Source organism: Orcinus orca, chromosome 11 (assembly GCF_937001465.1).
Source record: "Orcinus orca chromosome 11, mOrcOrc1.1, whole genome shotgun sequence".
Lineage (NCBI taxonomy): Eukaryota > Metazoa > Chordata > Mammalia > Artiodactyla > Delphinidae > Orcinus > Orcinus orca.
This window is the reverse complement of record NC_064569.1, coordinates 98,536,395-98,557,439: the sequence shown is the minus strand read 5'-3', so window position 1 is coordinate 98,557,439 and position 21,045 is coordinate 98,536,395. Positions and strand designations below refer to the sequence as shown.

Below are 21,045 nucleotides of genomic sequence, written 5' to 3'. Positions count from 1 at the left end.
ATTCCCTGGGAAGGTTCTAAGGGGGGCAGGGAACGATCTTTAAATAAAGATCCTGTGGCTGTGGTGTGGAGGGCAGACTGTCGGATGGGAGTGGAAGGGGCAACCAGTGCATTCTAGGGGTGATGGCAGCAGCCCGGGTGGGGAGCTGGCAGTGAGGGGGACTTTCTGATGGCCACGTGGGCTGGAAGCGTACGGCGGGTGGGCTGGTCCCCTCTGAGAGGCTGTTTGGGAGTGGCCCGTCGGGGTGGGGGGGCCGGCAGCCGGCCCGGGGTGACCTTCGGGCTGGGCGCCAGCAGCCCCTGTGTGGGCTGAGCCTTCGTGTTAGGACGAAGTACTGGCAGGCAGTCTGCTTCAGACTCTTGGGACCTGCAGACTCCCTCACTAACCGGGCGGGATGAGCTGTGAAGAAAGTGATTTTTCAGCATTTAAAGCAGGGACATGGGACCCCTTGTGTGGCCCCCACTGGGCCAGGCCTGGCGGCACGTGGAATCCTAGAGAATACAGTGGCATGTACTTTGTGCCACCTCCAGCACTCCACTCCCGCATGCAAACCCTGCATCCTCCCCCAACCCCAGAACCCCTCCCTCATCGCGCTCCCGGGGTTGCCAGCTGCCTGCTAAGCGCTTTGCATTCATTATCTGGGTCCAGCATTTTCCAAGAATGTCAACGCGGGGGTCTGACAGCTCTGAGGACTTGGCGGTTTCTAACTCTGTGATCTTGGCCTCCTTTTTAACCTCTTGAGAGTCAGCTGCGTCTGTGAAACAGGGCAGTAGACATAACAGAATGCAGGCAGAGTTTAGTGAGATGATCTACGTAGCTCTACCTGGTGCTCACTCGACATGGCAAATGTGTAACAAATCGTAACCATCTGGGTGCCCGAGGTACCACGAGGCTCCTTCTGCTTGCAGAATAAAAAGAGAGTGCCGCCCGAGGGGGGCAGAGCTTGACCCTGAGTGACGCTGATGGTGAACTTGTACTTCGCTGTGGCAGGTGGTGGGGACTGGAGACCTGACCCACTGCTTGTCACTTCTGTACCCTCCGCGGGACCAGGAAGCAGTCGGCGTGGGCAGTCTTTGAGCATTTCGCCTGATCGGCCTTCTGCTGGGCTTTGGGCTGAGGGAGCTGAGAGTAAACAGAGTCACGGGAGAGTTCCTGTTTTGTTTGGAATAACACGGCCCCTTTGCTTAGTTTTGTAGGGATCTGTAGGGGCGTGAACTGGGTGTCGCCTGTCGTAAAGGTGTGGCAGGAACGTCGGGGCGGTGATGCAGAATGATGCGGAAGGCGGCGACATTCCACCTGCTGCCTGCCAGCTTGCGGATGCGGCCGTCAGTCCTGCGGCCTCTCCCAGCCTTTGCCGCCAAGGCTGATGGGTGGCCTTTGTCTTAATCAGGCTCGCTGACCTGGACGCCTCACTGATGAGGCCCCTTCTGTTTCCCTCACATGGGAGCCAGGCAGGGCGTGGGAGTGGCAGCCCTGCAGAGGGCAGAGGGCAGGAGCTGGTGTGGAGCCTGGGTCTCTGGTCATGGTGATGTAAGCAAAGGCTGGGGTTTTCTGCCCGCGGCTCAGTCTTCCAGAGCCTGATGGCCGACTCCCCAGAGGAGGGGGCATGGGCTGCAAGTCAGGGGGCCTGGCCAGTCCCTGTACTGCCTGTGAGGACAAGGGAGAGCCCCGCATCAGCGGCCCCCAGGTTCCCGCCTCCAAGGTTGGGTTAGGTCAGGTCCTTCCAGGACCCAAGTGCGAGGGCTCAGTCACGGTGGTAAAGTAGTTTCTGGAGAAGAGAAAGAAACCAGGAGCAATTTAATATCTTGGGTTTCTAAGAAACAGCTCTGCAGCATATCTTGGAATTTTGTCGGATCTGTCTAGACACCCGCCTTTGTGGGTCCCGCTCTGTGCCAGGCGCGGGCTCTCCATGCCCATGGTCTCAGTCTGTGTTCACCCCCAGAAACCTGGGGGTCAGAGAGGCTGTGATGCTTGCCCGCTGTCACGTGGCAAGTGCAGAGCTGGAGTGGAAACTCAGTCCTTCCTACCAGAGCCTGTGGGCTTTGTGTGGGAAAGAGTACCGTAAAGATTTATCATAAAGGAATCCTGTTTGTAATAAAAAGAAGTCAGTCAGTCTGGCATGCCGAAAGGCTCCGTGGCGCCAGGGTGAGGGTAGGGTGGACGTCCTCCCTGCTTCCTGCCTGCAGCTGAGCGTGGTTGGCAAAGGGGCAGCTGTTCCTTTAAGTCGGATTCTCCGTGGGAGCTGCGGCAGCCTGGGGTGGGGATGGGGGGAGGGAGGTGCCTGCCTGACAGATCTCCCCTCCTAAGCCCTTCCGGCTCCCAGCCAGACAGCCTGCCCATGACGTTCCCTCTGATTCCGTCTTTCCTTCCCCACCGAAGCCGCTGATTCATCCACAGGCTGGAGTCCACTGTGCCATGGGGGGTCTCGTGGCCTTGAGCCTCTTTGGGTGCCCCATGGTGGGGTGTGAGGGAAAAGGGGGCTCTGAACATCACAGAGTCCTGGCTGCTTTCTGACCAGAAACACAGGTCGGGGGCGGGGTGGGGGACAGGGCCCGGGCCCGGCCAAGGTCACAGGGCTGGGGCCAGGTTGACCCATCCTTCCTCACTCCTCTCTGGCCTCCCTGTGCAGGGTGCTTCAAGGATGACCGCATCGTCTTCTGGACTTGGATGTTCTCTACCTACTTCATGGAGAAGTGGGCCCCGCGGCAGGACGACATGCTCTTCTACGTGCGCCGGAAGCTGGCGTACGTGGGCAGCGAGGGTGCCGTCGACGGGCGGAAGGTGAGTGGCCCCTCGGGGCCCAGCCAAGCCTCCCTGGAGGTCTGCTCTTGGTGTGAGAGAGGGGCTTCCCTGCAGTCCTTGTGCGAGTCGAGAGGGGAACATGGTGTTCATTTAGCACCTGCCAGGCTTCAGGAACTGTGCAGGGATGGCCACACACGCGTCTGATGGCGGGATGCGCTGGGCTTGTGTAGATAGACATCATTATTAATCTTCACCACGACCCTGGAAAGCAGCGATTATCATCACTGTAGTACCTTGGAGGAAACATGGACAGAGGCTGGGTGATTTGGCCAGCATCTCATAATTAGTAAATAAATGGGGGAGCAAAGATTTTGACCCCAGCGGGCTGGGGTCCTCCCTGGCCGCGGGCAGTTGAGCCGGCTTGGTGACGATGCTGGTGCCTACCAGTCCCTGAGCGCTCACCACGCGCCCGACACGGTGCTGAGCTCTCTGCCTCCCGATCTCGTTGTGTCTTCCCAGCGACCCAGCAGGGCAGGGGTTATTATCCCCGCTTTACAGAAGAGGAAGCCGAGGGCTCACAGGTGGAATGAGTCGCCTCAGGTGTTTCATCCCCTAAGTTTGTGTAGAGCAGTTGATCGAACAGACTTTGCATGTTTTTCAGAAGCTTTATTTAGTATTTTGTAAAATGTTTAAGCAACCTGTATGCCAAACATGGAAACACGTTGCTTCCCTTTAAATACACGGAAACGGGAGGGCCGTGGAGGCAGGTCTTCGCAGCTTGCCCACTGCAGGGCCTGCAGCCCCGGGCCGGGGCTTGTTACCTGGGGCTGGTGCCTCCCCTGCCGTGTGCCTGCTCTTTGAGCCTGACGCGTGATGGGTTTTCTGCAGATGGACAGGCCTGGTACCTGCTGCAGAGGAGGCATGGTGGCTTGCAATGCCGGCGGCCGCATGGCTGGTCTGGCCGGGCTGCGTGTCATGCAGGAAGGCCCAGGGGTGGGCCAGGGTCCTCTGGTGTCCATCTGGTGTCTGCAGCAGCTGGCTGTGTAGCCGCGTTGTCACTGGGGCCAGTGGGCACTGGGACCCTGAAGTGCATCGCGTGGCGCCAACACAGTGTGGCAACTGCAGTGACCAGAATTTGGGTTTTATCCCCAGAGCCCTGGGAAACCGCTGAGCCTGACAAACCAACGAAGGGGACGTGGTCAGAGTTCCACGTGGCAGGCTCTCGGGCATAGGTGGGGGAAGGGTTGGGGGGCGTCAGAGTAGAAGTGAGGAGCTGCCGTGCTGCGCCGAGCCGGGCGGAGGGAGGGGTGTTGGGGTGGGGTCAGCTCCGAGGAAGGCCCAGGAAGTGGGCTTAACTACCAGGGCTTCAGGTGATTGAATGTGGGGCGGAGGGAAGGCTCGGCCTGGCAGCCAGGTCTCTGGCTTGGGCCCGGGGTGAATCTGGAGGGGACACAGGAGGAGGGCAGGTGTTGGACGGGTTGAGTCGCAGGTGCCCGTGGGACATCCAGATGGCGGTGTCTTCCAGGCAGTGGGTTTCCTGTGTGAAACTGAGCAGAGAGGTCAGGGAGGAGCTGATTTGGGACCATGGGCACCAAGATGGCATGGGAAGAGGAGGGAGCCTCGGGGGAGTAACAAAGAGGCCTAGGACAGAGCCCTGAGCCAGCCTGACGTGGGAGGGACCAGCTGGAGACGTTGAGCGACTGGCTGGAGAGGTGGAGGGCTCCAGAAGTGGGCAGGCGTGGGGATGCAGGACGAGAGGGGGACGGGCCATTGGATCTGGTGACCAGAGGCTGTGGCACAGGCCTCGCCTGCACGGCCTTGGTGCTGGGTGGGACCCGAGCCACACTCAGTGTGGGCAGGGGGAGCCCTGGGAGGGATGGAGGGGTGGAATTTGGGGGCAGGTGTGGGTGGAGAGGTCCTGAGCTGAGCGCCTTCGGGAGCCTGGCCCAAGGTCCCCGGTCACCACACCCACCCTTCCGGTCCAGCATCGTCTCCCCCGACTGGCCTTGTAACCTAGTCCAGTCAGCTCCTCTCTAGGGCTCAGCCTCTCCTAGAAAAGGGGGCCGGGTTAAGGCCATCCCATCGCACACAACTGGGGGGCCAGAGGTTTGGGCGATGTGACCACACGAGTCCCCTGGCGGAGGGCGGTGAGAGTCTTGGGTGCCTCGGAGCTGGCGACTCCCGTGATCGGCGCGCTGTCCTCTGTCCTCGGCACAGCTCCCTCCACGGTTCGCCAGCGGGGAGACTGGAGCCAGGGCGCATCTGCCTGGGGGCAGACAGCCGGGAGGCAGCAGGGCTGTGGGCTCCGACTTCCGTCCACCGCCTCTCCGGCCTGTTGGCATCTGCTGGGGTCCAGATTACAGATGACTTTTTTTTTTTTTTTGCAAAATCTTGGTGTTTTCCCAAAGGCAGGGAGACCAGAGGCTCCAGTAAGGACTGGGCACATCTGAGACTCTCAGCTGTGCCTTGGATTTCGGTGCCTGGAGAGGACCCGGCTCTAGTCAGGGAGGGTTTTCTTAGCCTGACTTGGCCTTGAATTCTCCAGGCGGGCAGGCGGGAACAAGGAGAGGTCAGGTCTGCGTGTTCCCAGAGTGGCCGGGCAGGGAGGCGAAAGGAATGGGCAGACGATGGTCTCTTTCTCGCAGGGAAAGAACCCTGGACTCAGGACTGAGGAGTTTGAAGCAGGAGGCCCGGGGCCACGTGCGAGCTCTCCTGAAGGTTGGGGGCTATTGAGGTCGGTGGGGAGCCTGAGTCCATGGGAGTGTGTGGCAGTCTAGCTGTTCACGTGCTGGAATGTTCCATCGAACACCTGCCGTGAGCTCTGTACAGATGCCTCTCTCCCGGCACTGGGAGCACAAAATGACTCAGACTTGGCCCGGTCCTCGGGGAGCCTGCAGTCTGTTGGGATGGACAGACAGTGTGGCCAGTGGCACGTGGAGCCGTCGGTGCTGTGATGGTGGGAAGAGTGCGGGTGTCTGGGGACCCACAAAGAGGAGGAGGTGACACCTGGCCGGAATGTTGTAGGACAGAGAGAGGGGACGGCAGTGGACTGAGGACATTCGTGTGGAGGGACCAGCACACGCAGAGCGGGAGGGGCGTGTCAGGCGCACATACGACGGTGCCCTGCCGGGCTGGGCCATGTCACATCTGCCGGTAGTGTTTGGAAGGCAGCCGATGGGCAGCGATGTGGGGAGATCCCTCAGGCCTGGGGGTGCGAGGTGGGCAGGGAGGGGGAGTGAGGAGACCACACAGCCACTCCCAGGCAGCTTCTCTGCCCGCGCTGCTCAGAAGAACGGAAAGGCAAGCCCCTGGCAGGTGTGCTGCGGGCCCTACCGCAGCGCCTGCGCGCTGCGGGTTCTCTGCGGCAAGCCCGGGCTGCCTCTGGCCCCCTCCTCGCCCTGCAGCCTAGCGGTACCCGGTCACCATAGCAACCCCAGGGCTGCCTGCGCTAGGCCAGTGGTGGAGGGTGGATGGGTGGACGGGCCGCCTGTAGGCGAGGTGAGGAGAGCAGCGTGGGTGGCACAGGTTGCTGGGACCCCCCCCCCCAAACTGCAGGGCCTGAGGGACAACCTTGGAGGCTGAGTTCTCGGTGAACTCTGGGTCGCATAGCTAGAGAGCCCAGGAGTAAGGAGTCCACGTCTGTGTTAGCACCTGGCGGGTGCAGTGGTGAGGGAGAAGACGCCCCCGTGGGGCTGGGACTCACTTCTGCCCTGGGCCGCGCAGCTGGCTGAGGCCGAGCCCGAGGTGGAGGTGGAGGTGTACCGGCGGGACTCCAAGAAGCTGCCGGGCCTCGGAGACCCTGACATCGACTGGGAGGAGAGCGTCTGCTTGAACCTCATCCTGCAGAAGGTACAGGGGAGCCGCGGGGCAGGGCTCCAGGAGGGGGGCTGTCAGAAGGCCCTGAGGGACAGCAGACCCCTCCACACCCCCGTCCTGCGCTCTCTTCCAGCTGGACTACATGGTGACATGTGCTGTGTGCACACGAGCTGATGGCGGGGACATCCACGTCCATAAGAAGAAATCCCAGGTGAGCCCTCTGGCTGCCCTGTGTTTACTTGGGAGGCAAGTCCTCCTGCTGCCTTCCCTGCCCCGAAGTGAGCGTCCGGCTCCAGAAGTCCATTCAGCCCCCGGGGGCCTATGTCCTGCTCAGGAGCGCTAAACCAGTCATCCCAGACGGCTTCTTCCCAAGTGGCAACCTTGAGCGTGGCCTGGCTCTGGGCAGTGTGACCGCGGTGACCTGTGCCTTGGGCAGCACACTCCACCCCACTGAGTGGCTCCTGGTCTGGGTGCAGGGCCGGGGCCACACCCAGTCCTTCGCATCTCCTTTCTTTCAGCAAGTGTTCGCATCCCCCAGTAAACATCCCATGGACAGCAAAGGGGAAGAATCCAAGATCAGCTACCCCAACATCTTCTTCATGATCGACAGCTTCGAGGAGGTGGGCTTTGTTTCCCTCTAGCTCCCCCTCATCAGGGAATACGAGGGAATACGAGACGCTTTTCCCTCAGGCCTCACACGCCTTCAGAAAGGCGGTGGGCGCTGGGCTGGGGTTGCGCTCTTCCTGCTGTTTGACTCGGGGCAAGTGAGTTCACCTGGCTCAGAGCCTCGGTTTTCTCATCTGTAAAATGGGCATCAGAGTTGAAAGGTCAAAGAGCTCATGAATAATGGGAAAATGCGCCGTAAACGCCTACAGAGAGTGCTTCCCAGGCGGGAGGAATCATTGTTATGGCCCTTAAACTCTGAATCAGGGCCCCCACACCTTGGGATCCTAGGATGTCCAAGATGGCTGGGGCTCTAGAAGTCATGTGGACCAAGCTTCTATTTTAAGGTTGGGAAAACTGGGGCCCAAGGCAGGTGATTCGACTGGGAAATGTGGGGTGCCCGGAACCCAGCTGCTTCCCACTTGCGACCCTGCCAGCTCCTGTCCAGCCACTCTCCCCTGTCGAGGCCCTGGCAGCGGTGCCGGTACCCACCGGAGTGGGTCGGGGCCCTGGGAGGACTCAGGAAGAAGGGGGCCTGTGTTTCAGGGCTCTTCTCGATTGGATTGGTGTGTTGAGGCATCTCAGGCTCACACGGCTCGTCCGTGGCAGAGCTGAGATTTGAACCTCAGTCTGTGTGACCTCAGAGCTCGGCCTATACGCTGGCCCCCGGGAGCGGTGACTCGAGCAGGGGCGGGGTGCCGAGTCCCCCGCAGGCCACCCTGGCGGTCCGGCGGTCCATCCGTCGGGCAACTGAGCTGGTGCCTGCACGCGAGCCGTGAAGCTCGGGGCGGGTGGGCCGAGTGCCCACAGCCAGGGTGCAGGAGATCCTAGAAAGCGGGCCAGACGGTCCCCGTGGACCGTTTAACTCCCTGGCATGAGGAAGAGTGATGGGGGCAGTGTCCTTCTGGTGGCCAGGGCAGGTGCATCCTCTTCCGGTCCCAGAGTCACCGTTATCAACCCCACCCCCTTGTAGACGCTGCCCCCGCCCCGCGGTAGCCTGTCCGCCTTCCTGTGCTGGTCTTGGTGGAGCCGCGGGGGGCCTTGAGCAAATACCCTGACATCTGTGGCTCAGCGTTCCCACCTGCAAAGTGGGAGTTCCTGAGCAGTCCGCCCTGGGCCAGTGAGAGGGTGCTGGGCTGGGAGCCGGGCTGCGGCTGGGTGGTGGCAGCTGGCAGGCGATGAACCCGTCTCTGCCTCGTGCCCCACCCCAGGTGTTCAGCGACATGACCGTGGGCGAAGGAGAGATGGTCTGTGTGGAGCTGGTGGCCAGTGACAAATCCAACACATTCCAAGGGGTCATCTTTCAGGGCTCCATCCGCTACGAGGCGCTCAAGAAGGTGTACGACAACCGCGTGAGTGCAGGGCGGGTGCAGGGCCCAGGGGCGGGCGCCCCCCAGGCCCCCTTCTGCCCTCGCCCGGCTCGGAGCTGTACCTGCCCCTCCTCGGAGCGCCCGCAGCCCCCCGGAGCCCCCTTAGGCGGTTGTGTTGTGCTCTCTACAGCACGTCTCGGCCCACTCCGGCCCACTCCGGCCCCCGAGGGAAGACCCTCCTGGGATTAGCCCCTGCTGGACTGAACTGAGGGGAGAGGAGTCCAGGTGGACGGGCCGCTCTCCCGCAGCTGAGCACTGTCCCGAGGACGTCCTCTCTCTGGAGCCTGGGAGGAAGGGACAGGGGAGGTGGTCTCAGGTCCCACTGGGCTGGGGCTCTCTTCCCGGCCTGTGCTGGCCCTGCGTGGGGCATGGTCATCGGGCTGAGAGGGGCATCAGCCAGGGATCCCTAGCGCCCCGGCACTGCCCTGCCTCGTGGGCGAGCCCAGGTCAGCCGGGGCTCGGTCCCCCTGGAGGCGGGCTGGCAGTCCTCAGGGGCTGCTCATGCCCCCAGGGAGCGGGCATCCCTACCTGCCTGACTCAGGCCCTCTCCCACGCGTCTGCAGGTGAGTGTGGCTGCCCGCATGGCACAGAAGATGTCCTTTGGCTTCTACAAGTACAACAACATGGAGTTTGTGCGCATGAAGGGGCCACAGGGCAAGGGCCACGCCGAGATGGCGGTCAGCCGTGTGTCCACTGGTGACACGTCCCCCTGCGGGACCGAAGAGGATTCCAGCCCGGCTTCGCCCATGCACGAGCGGGTAAGGGCTGCGCAGCTCGGGGAGGGGCCTCCCGTCCCTCAGATCTGCTTCCCACCGTCTCCCTGATCCTTACAGCCCCCGGTGAGGTAGGTGTCATCATCCCCAGCCTTCTGGGGAGGAGGCCGAGGTTCAGAGAGGGCAAGTGACTTGCCCAGGGTCGCACAGCAGGTTAGCGCCTGGGCCCTGAGCTGCCGCTGTGGCGGGGCTCTGTCTCCAGGGTTCTGGCGCCTGCCTCATTGGACCTGCTGGGCGAGTGTGGGCACGTGACCGGCCTTCCCGGAGGGTGAGCCAGGGGTGAGGAGGAGCCAGCCTCCCCTCCTGCCCCAGCAGCATCAGCCGGAGAGCGCAGAGGCCCTGGGGCCGCCTAGCTCTTCTCTCTGCCCGGGCCACTCGTTTACAAGGTGTTGTGCACCTGAACTGCTGGGAGGCCACCAGCAGCCCGTGGGTGGGCCTGAGCTTTCGGGTCTGCAGGCCTGGGGACCCAGGCTTGCCTGATTTACTTGCCCTGTCCCAGGTCACATGGCTCTCATGTGACAGCACTGAGCCTTTGAGCCCTGCTCTTTCTAGCCACTGTCCTTCCCCAGGGGTGGGAAGCTGAGGTCAGTGGCAGCTTTATTCGCAGAGCCTCCAGGGGGCCCCAGGGCTCAGGCAGGGGAAAGTCTCCAGCCCGCTGGCTGCTTTGCCCCAGTTGGGTCTTCAGAGGGGGCAGCTCAGAGCTGGGCGTCTTGGATGAAGACAGGGTACTGGGGGCACCTCCAAGAGAGGGGCTGCTGGGGGGCTGGAATCCAGGTGCTGCTGCTTGCGTGAACTGGGACAGGTCTCTTCTCCTGAGCCTCAGTTTGCTCATCCAGAAACGGGGTGAAAACACCTGCCTCCCGAGGTGCTGGGGGCTCAGAGGAGCCGCTGAACATCAGATGGGGCCCTCAGGTCACAGCCGCTGTGGGGACGGCGGCTGGTCTGCCTGGGAAAATGGCTCCTGAGCGTGTAAGTCACGCATCACTGCGGGCGCGCCTTAGGCGGGGGAGCGCATACGTGAAATACTTCTAATTCTGTAAAATTACGTTCACCTTGCACATCTCCAGGTAGTCAGATGGCGGTTTTCTTTCTTTGTATGTCTTTTTTTTGCTTTGAAGTTTCTGCAATGAATGTGTTTTATAAGCAGAACAGAAACAATAAATGCTCTTTTTTGTGATGATGGGTGAGAATTCCAGGCAGGGGCCTCTGTTGTCTTGGGAATAGAGGGGGTTTACAGTCGGGATAAGGAGGTTTCTTCTTCTCCTTGGTCCTAAATTGCCCACTGAGGCCCTAACGAATGTGTATGTGAAACCCCTTGTGAAGACGTGGCCTGGGCTTGGGCTGGACAAACCTGGGTGCCCGTTCCAGCCACTTGTTTGCCGAGTGACCGCAGATCGGTTACTAGACCTGCCCGGGCCTTGATTTTCCATCTGTCAAATGGGGGTGATGATCTTTCTCGCTCAGGGTGGCTGCGGGGGTGAAGGAGACGGTGCCTGGGAAAGTCCCTGGCCCATAGTAGCAGGGAGGCCTGGGGTCAAGGGGAGGGGCTTGCCAGGGTCACGCAGCTGTCAGTGGCAGGCCCTGACCTCCCAGGACTGCACGGGCCCCCTCCACCTCTGTGCTCACTGTCGCTTGTCCCCTCCCTTTTCCAGAGGGGTCGTTTGTAACCAGCGCATGACAAATGCAGACTCTGTGTGTATTGTGGTTTCTGGTGTTTGTTTTTTATCTTTTAAAAACCTTCCCTGGCTTGTGGGAGGACCGTCTGGAGCCCAGCGGCCGCCGGGACTCTGGTGGATGTCGGAGCCGTGACGAGGAGGCTGATGGGGCTCCCGAAGTCTCAGTCCCAGCTCGTCTTGTTCCTCAGATTCTTGTTTGCATGGGGAGGAGGGAGGAGATGGGCCACGTTCCCTCTGCCTGGAACGCCCTTCCCCCCCTTCTTCACCTAGCGAACTCCTACTCGTCCTTCAAGACCCAGCTCAAGCGGCATCTCCTCCGGGAAGCCTTTCCTGATTTCCCAGGCTGTTGATTCCTTTTGCCTCTGTGCTCCCCTGTATCCTGTGCTTCCGTTTTTCTGTCTCAACAACAACATTCGGTCTGTGGTTGTCACTTTTGGGTCTCCTGCCCCCAGCAGACTGTGAGCTCCTTGAGGGCAGGGACCACTGTCACGTGCCTGTCTGTCCTTAGTGCTGCCCTGAGTGGGTGTGGAGAATGGGTGGTGACTGGCAGTGTGGCTGGAAGAGAGGAGAGGAGGAGATGGAAGCATGGACCGCTTGGCCACTGCACGTCTATGAAAGGATGGTGGGAGAGAGGGGGGATGGGACATAGTAGCCAAAAGAAGAAATCAGGGTGAAGAGCATGGCCTTAGGGGCAGAAGACCTGGGTTGCAACCCGGTGTGGCCACCATCCTGCTGGGTGACCTCGGGCACGTCAGGGTCGCCGTCCCGCCTTAGTTTCTTCTTTGTCAGATGGGCTGATGCCGGTTCCCGTTGTGGGAGGTTGGGAAGGTTCGGTGCCGTGGCGGGTGCTTGAGCCGCATCAGCGGCCAGGCTTGCGTTGGGCTCTGACGACCCTCTGACTGGCGTTTGAGGCCCGCAGGAGGGCAGCCCGGTCCCTCCCGGGGCAGCGCTGGAGGCCAGCTCCCGCTGGGCCCCAGCAGGGCGGGTGTCCTTGTCGTCCGAGGTGGGAGGTGGGTGGGCACTGGGACCCCGGGTCGGTGGGCCGCTCTGGTGACTCGCCCCTTGTTCCCAGGTGACCTCCTTCAGCACTCCCCCAACGCCCGAGCGCAACCACCGGCCCGCCTTCTTCTCCCCGTCCCTCAGGAGGAAGGTGCCCCGCAGCCGGATGGCGGAGATGAAGAAGTCTCACTCGGCCAACGACAGCGAGGAACTCTTCCGGGAGGATGACGGGGCAGGTGACGCTGCCCCTCCCCAAGCTGCTTCCTTCCCCCATCCACAGTTAGAGGGCCGGCCGTCCCGGGCGGGGACGGAGCCATGGACAGACAGACAGACAGAGGCCCACCGAGAGGCGCCCCCAGCCCGGCGCTCTCAGCGCTCAGCGTGTGAGGCACAGCTGGCAGTCTGCACTGATTTCAGGGGTTCAGAGCCTTCCCGACGTCACTGGTCTGCCTGTTCGGCCGAGCGGGTGGGGGAAACGCCTGCCGGGTGAGGGGAGCTCCGTGGTCCGCATGCACATGCTGTCACCTCCCTCCCTGGCTTTTCTTCTCAGGTCGCTCTGGAACCCCGGGTGGGGGGAGCATCCCTCAGGGTCTCTCCTTGTTCCGTGCGGTCCCCTCAGGGCTCACCTGCCCTCCCCGAGCCCGCGGGCCTGTCTGTCTGCCGCTGGGCATCTCGGCCCGGATGTCGCAGAGGCCCTGGTTCTCAGCCACTCAGTGTGCAGTGTCTCCTGGCTGGCCTGCGCCTTCCCGCTGCTGCCTCTGTGCACGTGGGCCTCGCCGTCAGCCAGCCGTGCGGCGGGGCGGCGGGTCCGTGTTCGTCAGAAGAGCAGCGGGAAGCCATCTGGAGGAGCTGGGCTGTGGCGTTGAACGGTCCTGACTGGCAGGACCCAGAGGCAGAGGGCCTGCTGGACGAGACCCTGGCCAGGGCCAGGAGACGCCGGCACCGGCCTCAACCTGCTCTTGAGTGAGCTTGGGCGAGCGCCTTCCTCACCTTGGCTTACTTCCAGACCAGCAGGAAAGCACTCGTAGCCCCCAGCCTGCCTTCCCAGGCGACCCGTAGATAGGCTGATGGTGACAGGTCATCCCAGCCTCACCCCCATGGCCTCCCAGTGACAGACAGTACCAGAGGGGAGCAGCGAAGTGACACAGTGTGGCGATGGGCCAGACCCCACAGAGGAGACTCTCCAGGACAGAGAAGGGGGTGTCGGGGAGGGCTCAGAGGGGTGGGCCCTGAGGGGTAGGATTGGGCTGGATAGGCAGGAAGGGGCACTGGGTGTTGCAGGCCGGGGCGATGGGGCGCCCAGCAGAGGGTCGCGCTGGGCCAGGGAGGCGCCACCTGGAATGGGAGGTGTTCTCCCCGCCGCCTGGGCCTGACCGGCCTTCTCCCCTCCAGCCGACCTGCACAATGCCACCAACCTGCGGTCTCGGTCCCTGTCCGGCACGGGGCGCTCCCTGGTCGGGTCCTGGCTGAAGCTGAACCGAACAGACGGGAATTTCCTTCTTTATGCACATTTAACCTACGTCACTTTGCCGCTGCACCGGATCTTAACAGGTAATTTTGACTTTGTGTGGGACCTCTGGGAAAACCATGGCCCCTGAAGGTGTCCCCTTGGGCCGTGCCCTGGCGCCCACCCCGTTATAGTCGAGGGGGAGGCAGAGCTGTCACTGACGGGCCGCAGGGCGGTGCCGGGCAGCGGCTCCAGAGTCCCCGCGTGAGCCCCGTTCCCCGTGGCCTCGCCAGGCGGTGCAGCTGCTCCAAGCCCATTCGTTCCCCGTCTGCACGGAGGGCGGTCACAGCACCGCAGTTACCCGAGGGTTGGAAGAGAAAACGCCCGTGAACGACGTGGCGTGCTTCCTTCATAAATGGAGCACTGGGGGTGTGACCGCCCGCGTCTTCCCCACCGCCCTAGACATCCTGGAAGTACGGCAGAAGCCCATCCTGATGACCTAGCCGTGTGCGGGGCCCACGCGGAGCCTCCAGCCCTGCCCAGTCCTGGGAGTGCTGCCAAGTGCCTACCTGTCCACCGTCACTGGGGTCTTCCGGGACCACCCAGCGCCGCAGCCGGAGCCAGGCGGGACCACTCGACTCCCGGGGCCAGGGCCAGCTCCACCAACACCAGCCCAAACTGAAGTGCCTCGTTCTCCTCCCCGCTGGCTCTGCTCCTGCCCACCCACCCGGCACCCTCAGCCCGTCTCTGGAGAACTCTCTGCACCCAAAGAGGACCAGAGATGCCAAGAGGCATAAGAGAGAGCAGAGGAGCAGCCAGCATCCAGAGGGAGTCCAGCCCTACGGACCCGATGTACGCATCCCGACAGGCGGCAGGCAGAGACCACTGGCTGGGGGCACGCAGTGTGTCAGACTGTCAGCACTTAAGGAACAGTGGTTTCCGATTTTGTGACACTGTACCGATGACCTTCAGCATCCAAGTTAGTCCCGATCGTCTGTCCTCCCTCGTTTACTCCTGGTTGTAGATGGGTTTCCACGGGGAGCGGGGAACACGGCTGTCTGATGGTTTTGCCCTGGGCTGGGAATACCTCACCCCGTGCCCGGTTCCAGACAGGCCCCCATCCTGCCAGAATGGCCTTTGCTTCCAGCCAAAGAGCATCACCAACACACACACCTCCAGCTTGGAGACAGCCACCCCATCTGCGCCTCAGCTGGCGTGGCCTGCGGAATTTGGATTCTGAGGGCAGGAGAGAGTGCTTGGTAGCCGGGCAGGAGAAGGGTGGGGTCCCTGCCAAAGGGCGAGGAGGGGTCTGCGTTCTCCCAGGAAGGTTCCAGGCAGAACCTCCGTCCTCTGGGGCCAGGGGAGGGGATACGGTGTTTCATCTTCCCTGGTTTCTTAGAGCGTATTTCCTTTGAATGGGCGTGCTGGTCCCATTTCTCAGACCAGTCACTGAGGCAAAGGGGAACTGGCTTCCATGTGGCTTGTCAGGCCCCGTTCCAGCTTGAGGGGTTTCCACCTATGGTGACACATTGCGCTCTTCTGAAGACCGTGAGCCCCCTGGATAACAGAACCGTTTCCCCTGCCCACGGGAATAAGCCATCAGCTGGGTCTCTGCTGCTCTGTTTTGCTTGCGTCCTCAGGAGTGTTTGAAGGGTTCCTGGTGTACTAGGGTTAGAGATCCTCTGGGGGAGAAGAGGGAGAGGAGGAGGGGCGCGTTTTCCCGTCCGTTTCCATTCTGCGCGTTCTAAGGGTCTGCGCTGGGCTCCGGGAACCGGGGACTACTTTGGGGCTTCTCCAGATTTTGTATGCTGTTATTAAAAGCGAGCTACTGCATTTCATTCTGCCTCAGTTTGCCCACCTGTCGATGGGGCTGATACCACCTACCTCACCGCAGTCTCCAGGGTTCCGGTGCACGACCGGGTCAGGGCGAGATGGCCAGCCCTCCTGCATAGCTCAGCTCAGGTCAGGTGGAAGACCATCGGGACGCTTACCCTACCCCACACCCTGGTCACCAGGCCGGGGAGGTGAGTGGTGGGGTCGGGGCGAACGTTCTTGCGTTCTCTGACAGCGCCCGGCTCGTGCTCGGCTGCATCTCAGCTCCCCGCACAGCTTCACGTTCCAAAACTGTCTTAGCGCAGCACAGAGTCAGGTCACGCCCCAGGGTGTTGGAGCAGAGAGCGCCTCAGGGAGCCGTGAGCCTGGCCCGGTGTTCCCGGGTGCCGGGTGAGTGTTCTCTGGGGAGCCCAACTCTGCAGCCACGTCTGTGTCCGAGGCAGCTGAATTACAGCTTTTCCTTCAGGCTCCTTTTCTTCCTGGTCTTCTGGGGTCTGAAGACTCTGGCTCAGTTCTTGGGAGAAATGCAGTCCTAACGTATCTGCCGCGGAGGGATGAGGTCGTTTCGCACATGCGCAGTGCAGCCGCCCTCCCCGTTCTCATGGGGGAGGAGCCCGAGAAGGGTCCGCCCACACTGGAGCCAGAAATCGGCTCCTCCTCAAACGAAAGTTCTGCCTCGAAGGGTAACTGAGGGCCAGTTGCAAGGAACGCGTGAACGTGCTTTGCAGAGCATAGACATGCGGGCCACAGTGGTCTGAGAGATCACGCCTCACTGGTAAAGCGTGTGAACTTAGGTAGCACCTAGCGTGTGCCGGCACCGTGCTAAACGTTTAGCTGCTTGTCATCACCCCCTTCTTACAGATGAGGGAGCAGCCACACACGGAGAGGTTGGGACAACAGGAGCCCAACCCAGGCGTCTGGCCCCAGTCGACACTGAGCCTCGACACCGTGCTGCCCCAGGACTGATGCACGAACGTTCCGTGGAATCGACCTTTCTCAGTCTTAAATCCTCCAGAGGCTACTTCTGACACTGAATTTGAAACATGCTTAGAGGCACTTGGTAACTAGGCAGTAAGCTGTTACTCTGAGTTTTGCTTTTCTCAAAGTCACAAATGACATCAGTAACAGAGTGACAAGTGACGGGGCCAGAACCGGGGCCCCGACATCCCAGGGCGTCCTGGTGTTGACACATCTTACTTCCTGTAGGGCCGTCTTTCATTTTCTGGGAACATGCCTGTCTCTTGTATAAGGAGGGGACAGCCAAAGCGCGTGAACATCTCTTAAACGGGAATTGGAATTAAAGTGCAGTTTTCCTTTGAAGAAACCTGTAACCTCTAAGCTTTTTAGGACATTAATAAGAAAGTTATCTTCTTTTTAGAATCAGACCCGTGTCTTCTCTGTTTCCATCTCCTTCAGCACCCGAAGGTTCAGGCAGTGTTTAGTCTCCATTCCGATGTCTGATGGAAGGAACTTTCAGTTGTCTGTGCAAACAGCTGAGGCTTGTTATTTCAAAAGAAGGATATTATTTTTAAGTAACAGAGAAGTAGTCAAAGAGAAGAAAGGGCAGAACATTCTAAAGCCAGTCAACTTGGAGATAGCGTGGGTTTTCTGGCGAGTCAGAGCCTTGCTAACGTTTGGGCTTCTCAAGGACTGTGAACAAATCATCAGAAATCAATTAGGTTTCTGTCAATGATAGTAACGGCAGACAGGCATGTTCCTGATGTGATTTTTTTTTCAAAGAATCTAGCTAGAATCGAACCAGGACCTATTTTTGCTGTTTTAATCACAGACAAACTAGTCAGTAGAGATTTTTGAAGAATGATGTGAAAACTATTTCTTAAAAGACATTCCAGAGGAAGTCCCTATGCAGTTGGTACATTCTAACGACTGACTTCTGAACAACATTCGACATTATTGTAATGAGGGGGTTTTAAATTGCTGGCCAAAATTCTTCAAAGAGTTACCCTGAAAATATAGATTTACCTATAAAACTGTCAACTTTTTAATGCGCCCTGGTGATAGGTTTCACTGATAATTCTGTTCAGTTTTCCAACGTAGCTGGAATTTAGTTACAAAACCAAGTGTCTTTTGCCAGTACATTGATTATTCCTGTGCAGGCTTTCTCTCTTCTGTGTATCAGACAGCAGAATTACTTCCCTTCAAAAAGATAACCGCCCTAATGGGGCACAGACTCCGACAGGGATGTGATGCTGGCCGACATCGGGCCCTGGACCTGGAGTGGAAGTAGCCTCTGGAGGCGTTAGCAGTCCCCCGGGAGTCGGGTGATGGGTGCACCGGGGCTTCTTACCTTTGTTCCTGTTCACTGACGGACGTGATCCTCAGCGGAGAAGGAATCCTGCAGCCCTTCGTCTAAGCCCCGGGAACAGACAGCCCTGGACAACTCCTCGGGACACCGCACAGAAGCCAAATCACTTGAACACCGAGTGGCCTGGGGCTGGGTTCAGAGTCCACAGCGGGTAGAGCCTCAGAAGCAGAGGCAGCCAGCCGCGTGGAGCCGTTGGTGTGTAGTTTTCTACTCTTCCCAGGGCAGGCGGGCATCTTCGTGGCTGCGGTTCCAGCCCTGAGCTCAGCAGATGAAAACCAACAGCGACGCTCCAACGCTGCTGAGCGGCTGCCAGTGTCGTCTTTAGTCCCCACTTCCTAGAAGGTTGGACGATTTAGGTGTAAATAGCAATCTTTTATGGTCTCCAAACGAGTTCTGTGTGTGAGAATATGTAAACCTGCGAAGAAAACCTGTTGAGATTTTTCACTACTTTGAGGCCTAACTAAAATGATTTCTACAAAATATATTTTAGCAGAAACACCAGGACGGCATACATTGGCTATATTAGGATCTAGCTGGCAGTGCTGTTTCCATAAGCTCTGTCAACAGCTTCTGGATTAACCATCTTCCACATACAATAGAAATAATTTCTAAGCAGTTGTTTGTGTTCGGCTGCTAGCTGGGCTTTATGATTTTGCATTTCTTTTGAAAGTTGATTTGCATGTTGGGTATTATTTATTTCTTCTCTGATGAATCTGTACCTATTTTTTCTCCAGTGGGTGTTTCAGATTACAGATACTGCAGCAGTGTGCTAATTTACCGATTGAATCTTAATTCCCCCCCGAGGTGTCTTAAACGTCTTTTGGAGCTTTCACACCCTGGCTCTGGCAGGCCTGGGCGTCAGCGAGGGGTCTGGAGGCCAGCAGCTACAGTTTGGTCAGACGCTGTATTTGCAAAATGAAATCGGAGACTGTTTCAGGGTCAGCTCTCTCAGCCCCTGTGAAGTCAGTTATAAAATTCCCAAGCCTTTGCCAGAGAACCTCTGCAAAGGCCCTGAGAGAAGTGGGAAAGTGACTAGAATAAAAGGAGTCCCAAGTTCATGTTCTGGCAGGCTTCGCATGAGCTACTGGTCTTCTGGAAGGTGGTTTTGGACCGTGGCTGGCTGTTGCCTCCCAGCCCCAGTTCATCGGGTTGACACCGAGGATGCTCACAGCCCCTCAGGCTGACTCTGCCAGAGCCTCCTACTCCGGTTCCTGCAGGTGGAAGCACTGCTCAGGCAGTGGGCTTTTTCTTTCCATGGTCAGGTGCACTCTTACGTCATAGGGTGATGGGCACAAGTAAGGCCTAAGACACTGTAGAAGGTTATAGAAAACGACAACAAAAAGGGGGGCGGTCTGCGAGGGACACTTCCACAAATCTAGAAATAGGGTAAAGGTCATCACAGCACATCTCTCTCAGAAACACCGGAGCCAGGATTCTCTGAACTGGCGTCACCAAGGGTGGCCTGTCCTTCGGAAGGCGTACAGACGGTACCTAGAAAGGAGGCAGTTTAGTAGGTGAAAAAGGTGACTTCCTTCTCACCCACATCAGCCCCCTTGTTGTTAATAGTGAGGAGGTCCTTTTAAGACAGTCACCTGATTAGTAGAGGTGGGGAGACAGTCTGTACCCTGGAAGCTGTACCTGCAGTAACTGCATTCCTGTTCACTGCTTACTCTTGAGGGCTATGCTGCTGTTTGCGTTTTTATTCTGACCTAGATGCACTTTTAGGAACTACTGTCATGCCCTGGCTTAGGAAAAAAATTTTGACTGGAAGGGAAAACCTTTGGGAATTTTATACCGGCAGAAGGGGTAAATGTAAAGTAACTGACTCCAGACAATAACACGGTTCACTGTATATATATGTGTTGGATGTGTAAACATGCTGTACTTCGTGCTCGATTGTTAAAATGACAGAACAGCTGGAAAATTTATATGAGGAAGGAAAAATATTTGTTCTGGGGATGATCAAACAAAAGATGTCTTTGCTTTTGCCCACAGCAACATTAAATTCCCTCCTGACTTGGCCTCCACGTAAGCCAACAGGCTTATTAACAAGATACTTCTTTCCTATTTGTGGGTTAAGGGTCTTTCATCCTGGAACCTGACTTTAATAAAACAATTAGACTGCTCAGTTTGAAATACCATGGTTTTTAGTAAACTTTAGTGATTATAATTTAAATAAACAATTTTGTTAAAAAGATTTTAGCCAATTTCAGAAACCAGTGAAGCACAGTCCTTCACTGGGCACATACATACCTTCAAGTCACACTGGAGGGAGCCCGCGTGGCTGTTCCCTCGACAAGCTGCACCTCCTTAGGGTTTTGTGAACTGTAGAGTAGAATCACCACCCACCTTCCCAGATGCAATGAAGCTGGAGACACGTACAAAGGCTGGCATAGTTCCTGGCAACTGTGATAATCAGTTTCCTCCTGAAATACGTGCCCAAAGGGTGTTTCATAGATTATCTTTAAACAAGTCATAAGAGAGCACAGATGTAGCCCAGTTGTTCTCAAATTTGACTTGTGTCAGAAACACCTGTTAAAACCCAGACGGCTGGTGATGAAATATTCTGGAATTAGATAGTGGTAATGGTTGCACAACTCTGAATCTAGTAAAAACAGCTGAACTGTGCACGTTAAAAGGGTGAATTCTATAGTATGTGAATTACACCTCAATAAAAACCAGAACACATGCCTGGGCCCCTGCCCGAGGATCTGGCTGGGTGGGTGTAGGGTGGGGCCCCAGAGCTGGCATCTCTAACAGGTCCCTGGGTGTTGCCGCTGCCGCCCCCACGGACCACACTGCAGACCCACTGCTCCAGCCCGGCCATTCAGCGCAGCGGAGATGCACTCCTCTACACAGTACCTACCCGCGTAGTGTCTTCAGCAGTTTCCGTCAGATGTTGTCAGTTCAAGAAAAATATTTTGATGGGTAACTCAGTCTTTATAATATTTTCTTTACCAGGAGACACCTCTTAAAAACCAGCTAAGTGCTGAATAACTCAGAAACGTTTTAAAGGTATGAACCTTATTCTAAAACTTTCAAAGGTATATTACAATGTAATCTGTTAATGCCTTAAGAGTGATTTTCTAAATCACCAAAAACTTAAAGTAACATAAACTTAAAATACATTTCTTCCTTCATTTTGATCCTTAGTTTTTAAATGTCCTCCTGGACACAGATCCCAACTCCACTTGTGGGAGAAACCTCGCCTGCCTCAACTCCAGTTTCTTTGGAAAGCCCACCCAGGAGCCCCTGTCTGGAAGGTTTGCTGCAAGCACTGAACAAGAGAATATATACAAAGCCCCTAGTGCAATGCTTTGCACATTATCCAACGTAAGATCTGTTATTCCCATTCTAGTTTGTAAAAACGTGAATCCGACAAATTCCTGAATGGCCTGGA

The 21,045-nt window shown here is 58.1% G+C and overlaps 1 protein-coding gene across 2 annotated transcripts in view; it reads left to right on the top strand.

Annotated features, from left to right (window-relative positions):
* Window positions 1–19,773, top strand: part of KIAA0930 (KIAA0930 ortholog) — a 44,488-nt gene extending 24,715 nt beyond the window's left edge. For both annotated transcript variants that reach the window (XM_012536591.3, XM_049695051.1), the window contains exons 2-10: window positions 2,630–2,781; window positions 6,466–6,591; window positions 6,692–6,769; window positions 7,077–7,178; window positions 8,433–8,573; window positions 9,155–9,349; window positions 12,113–12,275; window positions 13,432–13,590; window positions 13,949–19,773. In XM_012536591.3, coding sequence (XP_012392045.3) covers window positions 2,630–2,781; window positions 6,466–6,591; window positions 6,692–6,769; window positions 7,077–7,178; window positions 8,433–8,573; window positions 9,155–9,349; window positions 12,113–12,275; window positions 13,432–13,590; window positions 13,949–13,989 — 1,157 coding nt within the window. In that variant the 3' untranslated portion in view covers window positions 13,990–19,773. The remainder of the gene's footprint in view (window positions 1–2,629; window positions 2,782–6,465; window positions 6,592–6,691; window positions 6,770–7,076; window positions 7,179–8,432; window positions 8,574–9,154; window positions 9,350–12,112; window positions 12,276–13,431; window positions 13,591–13,948) is intronic.
* The last annotated feature ends 1,272 nt before the right edge of the window (window positions 19,774–21,045 follow it).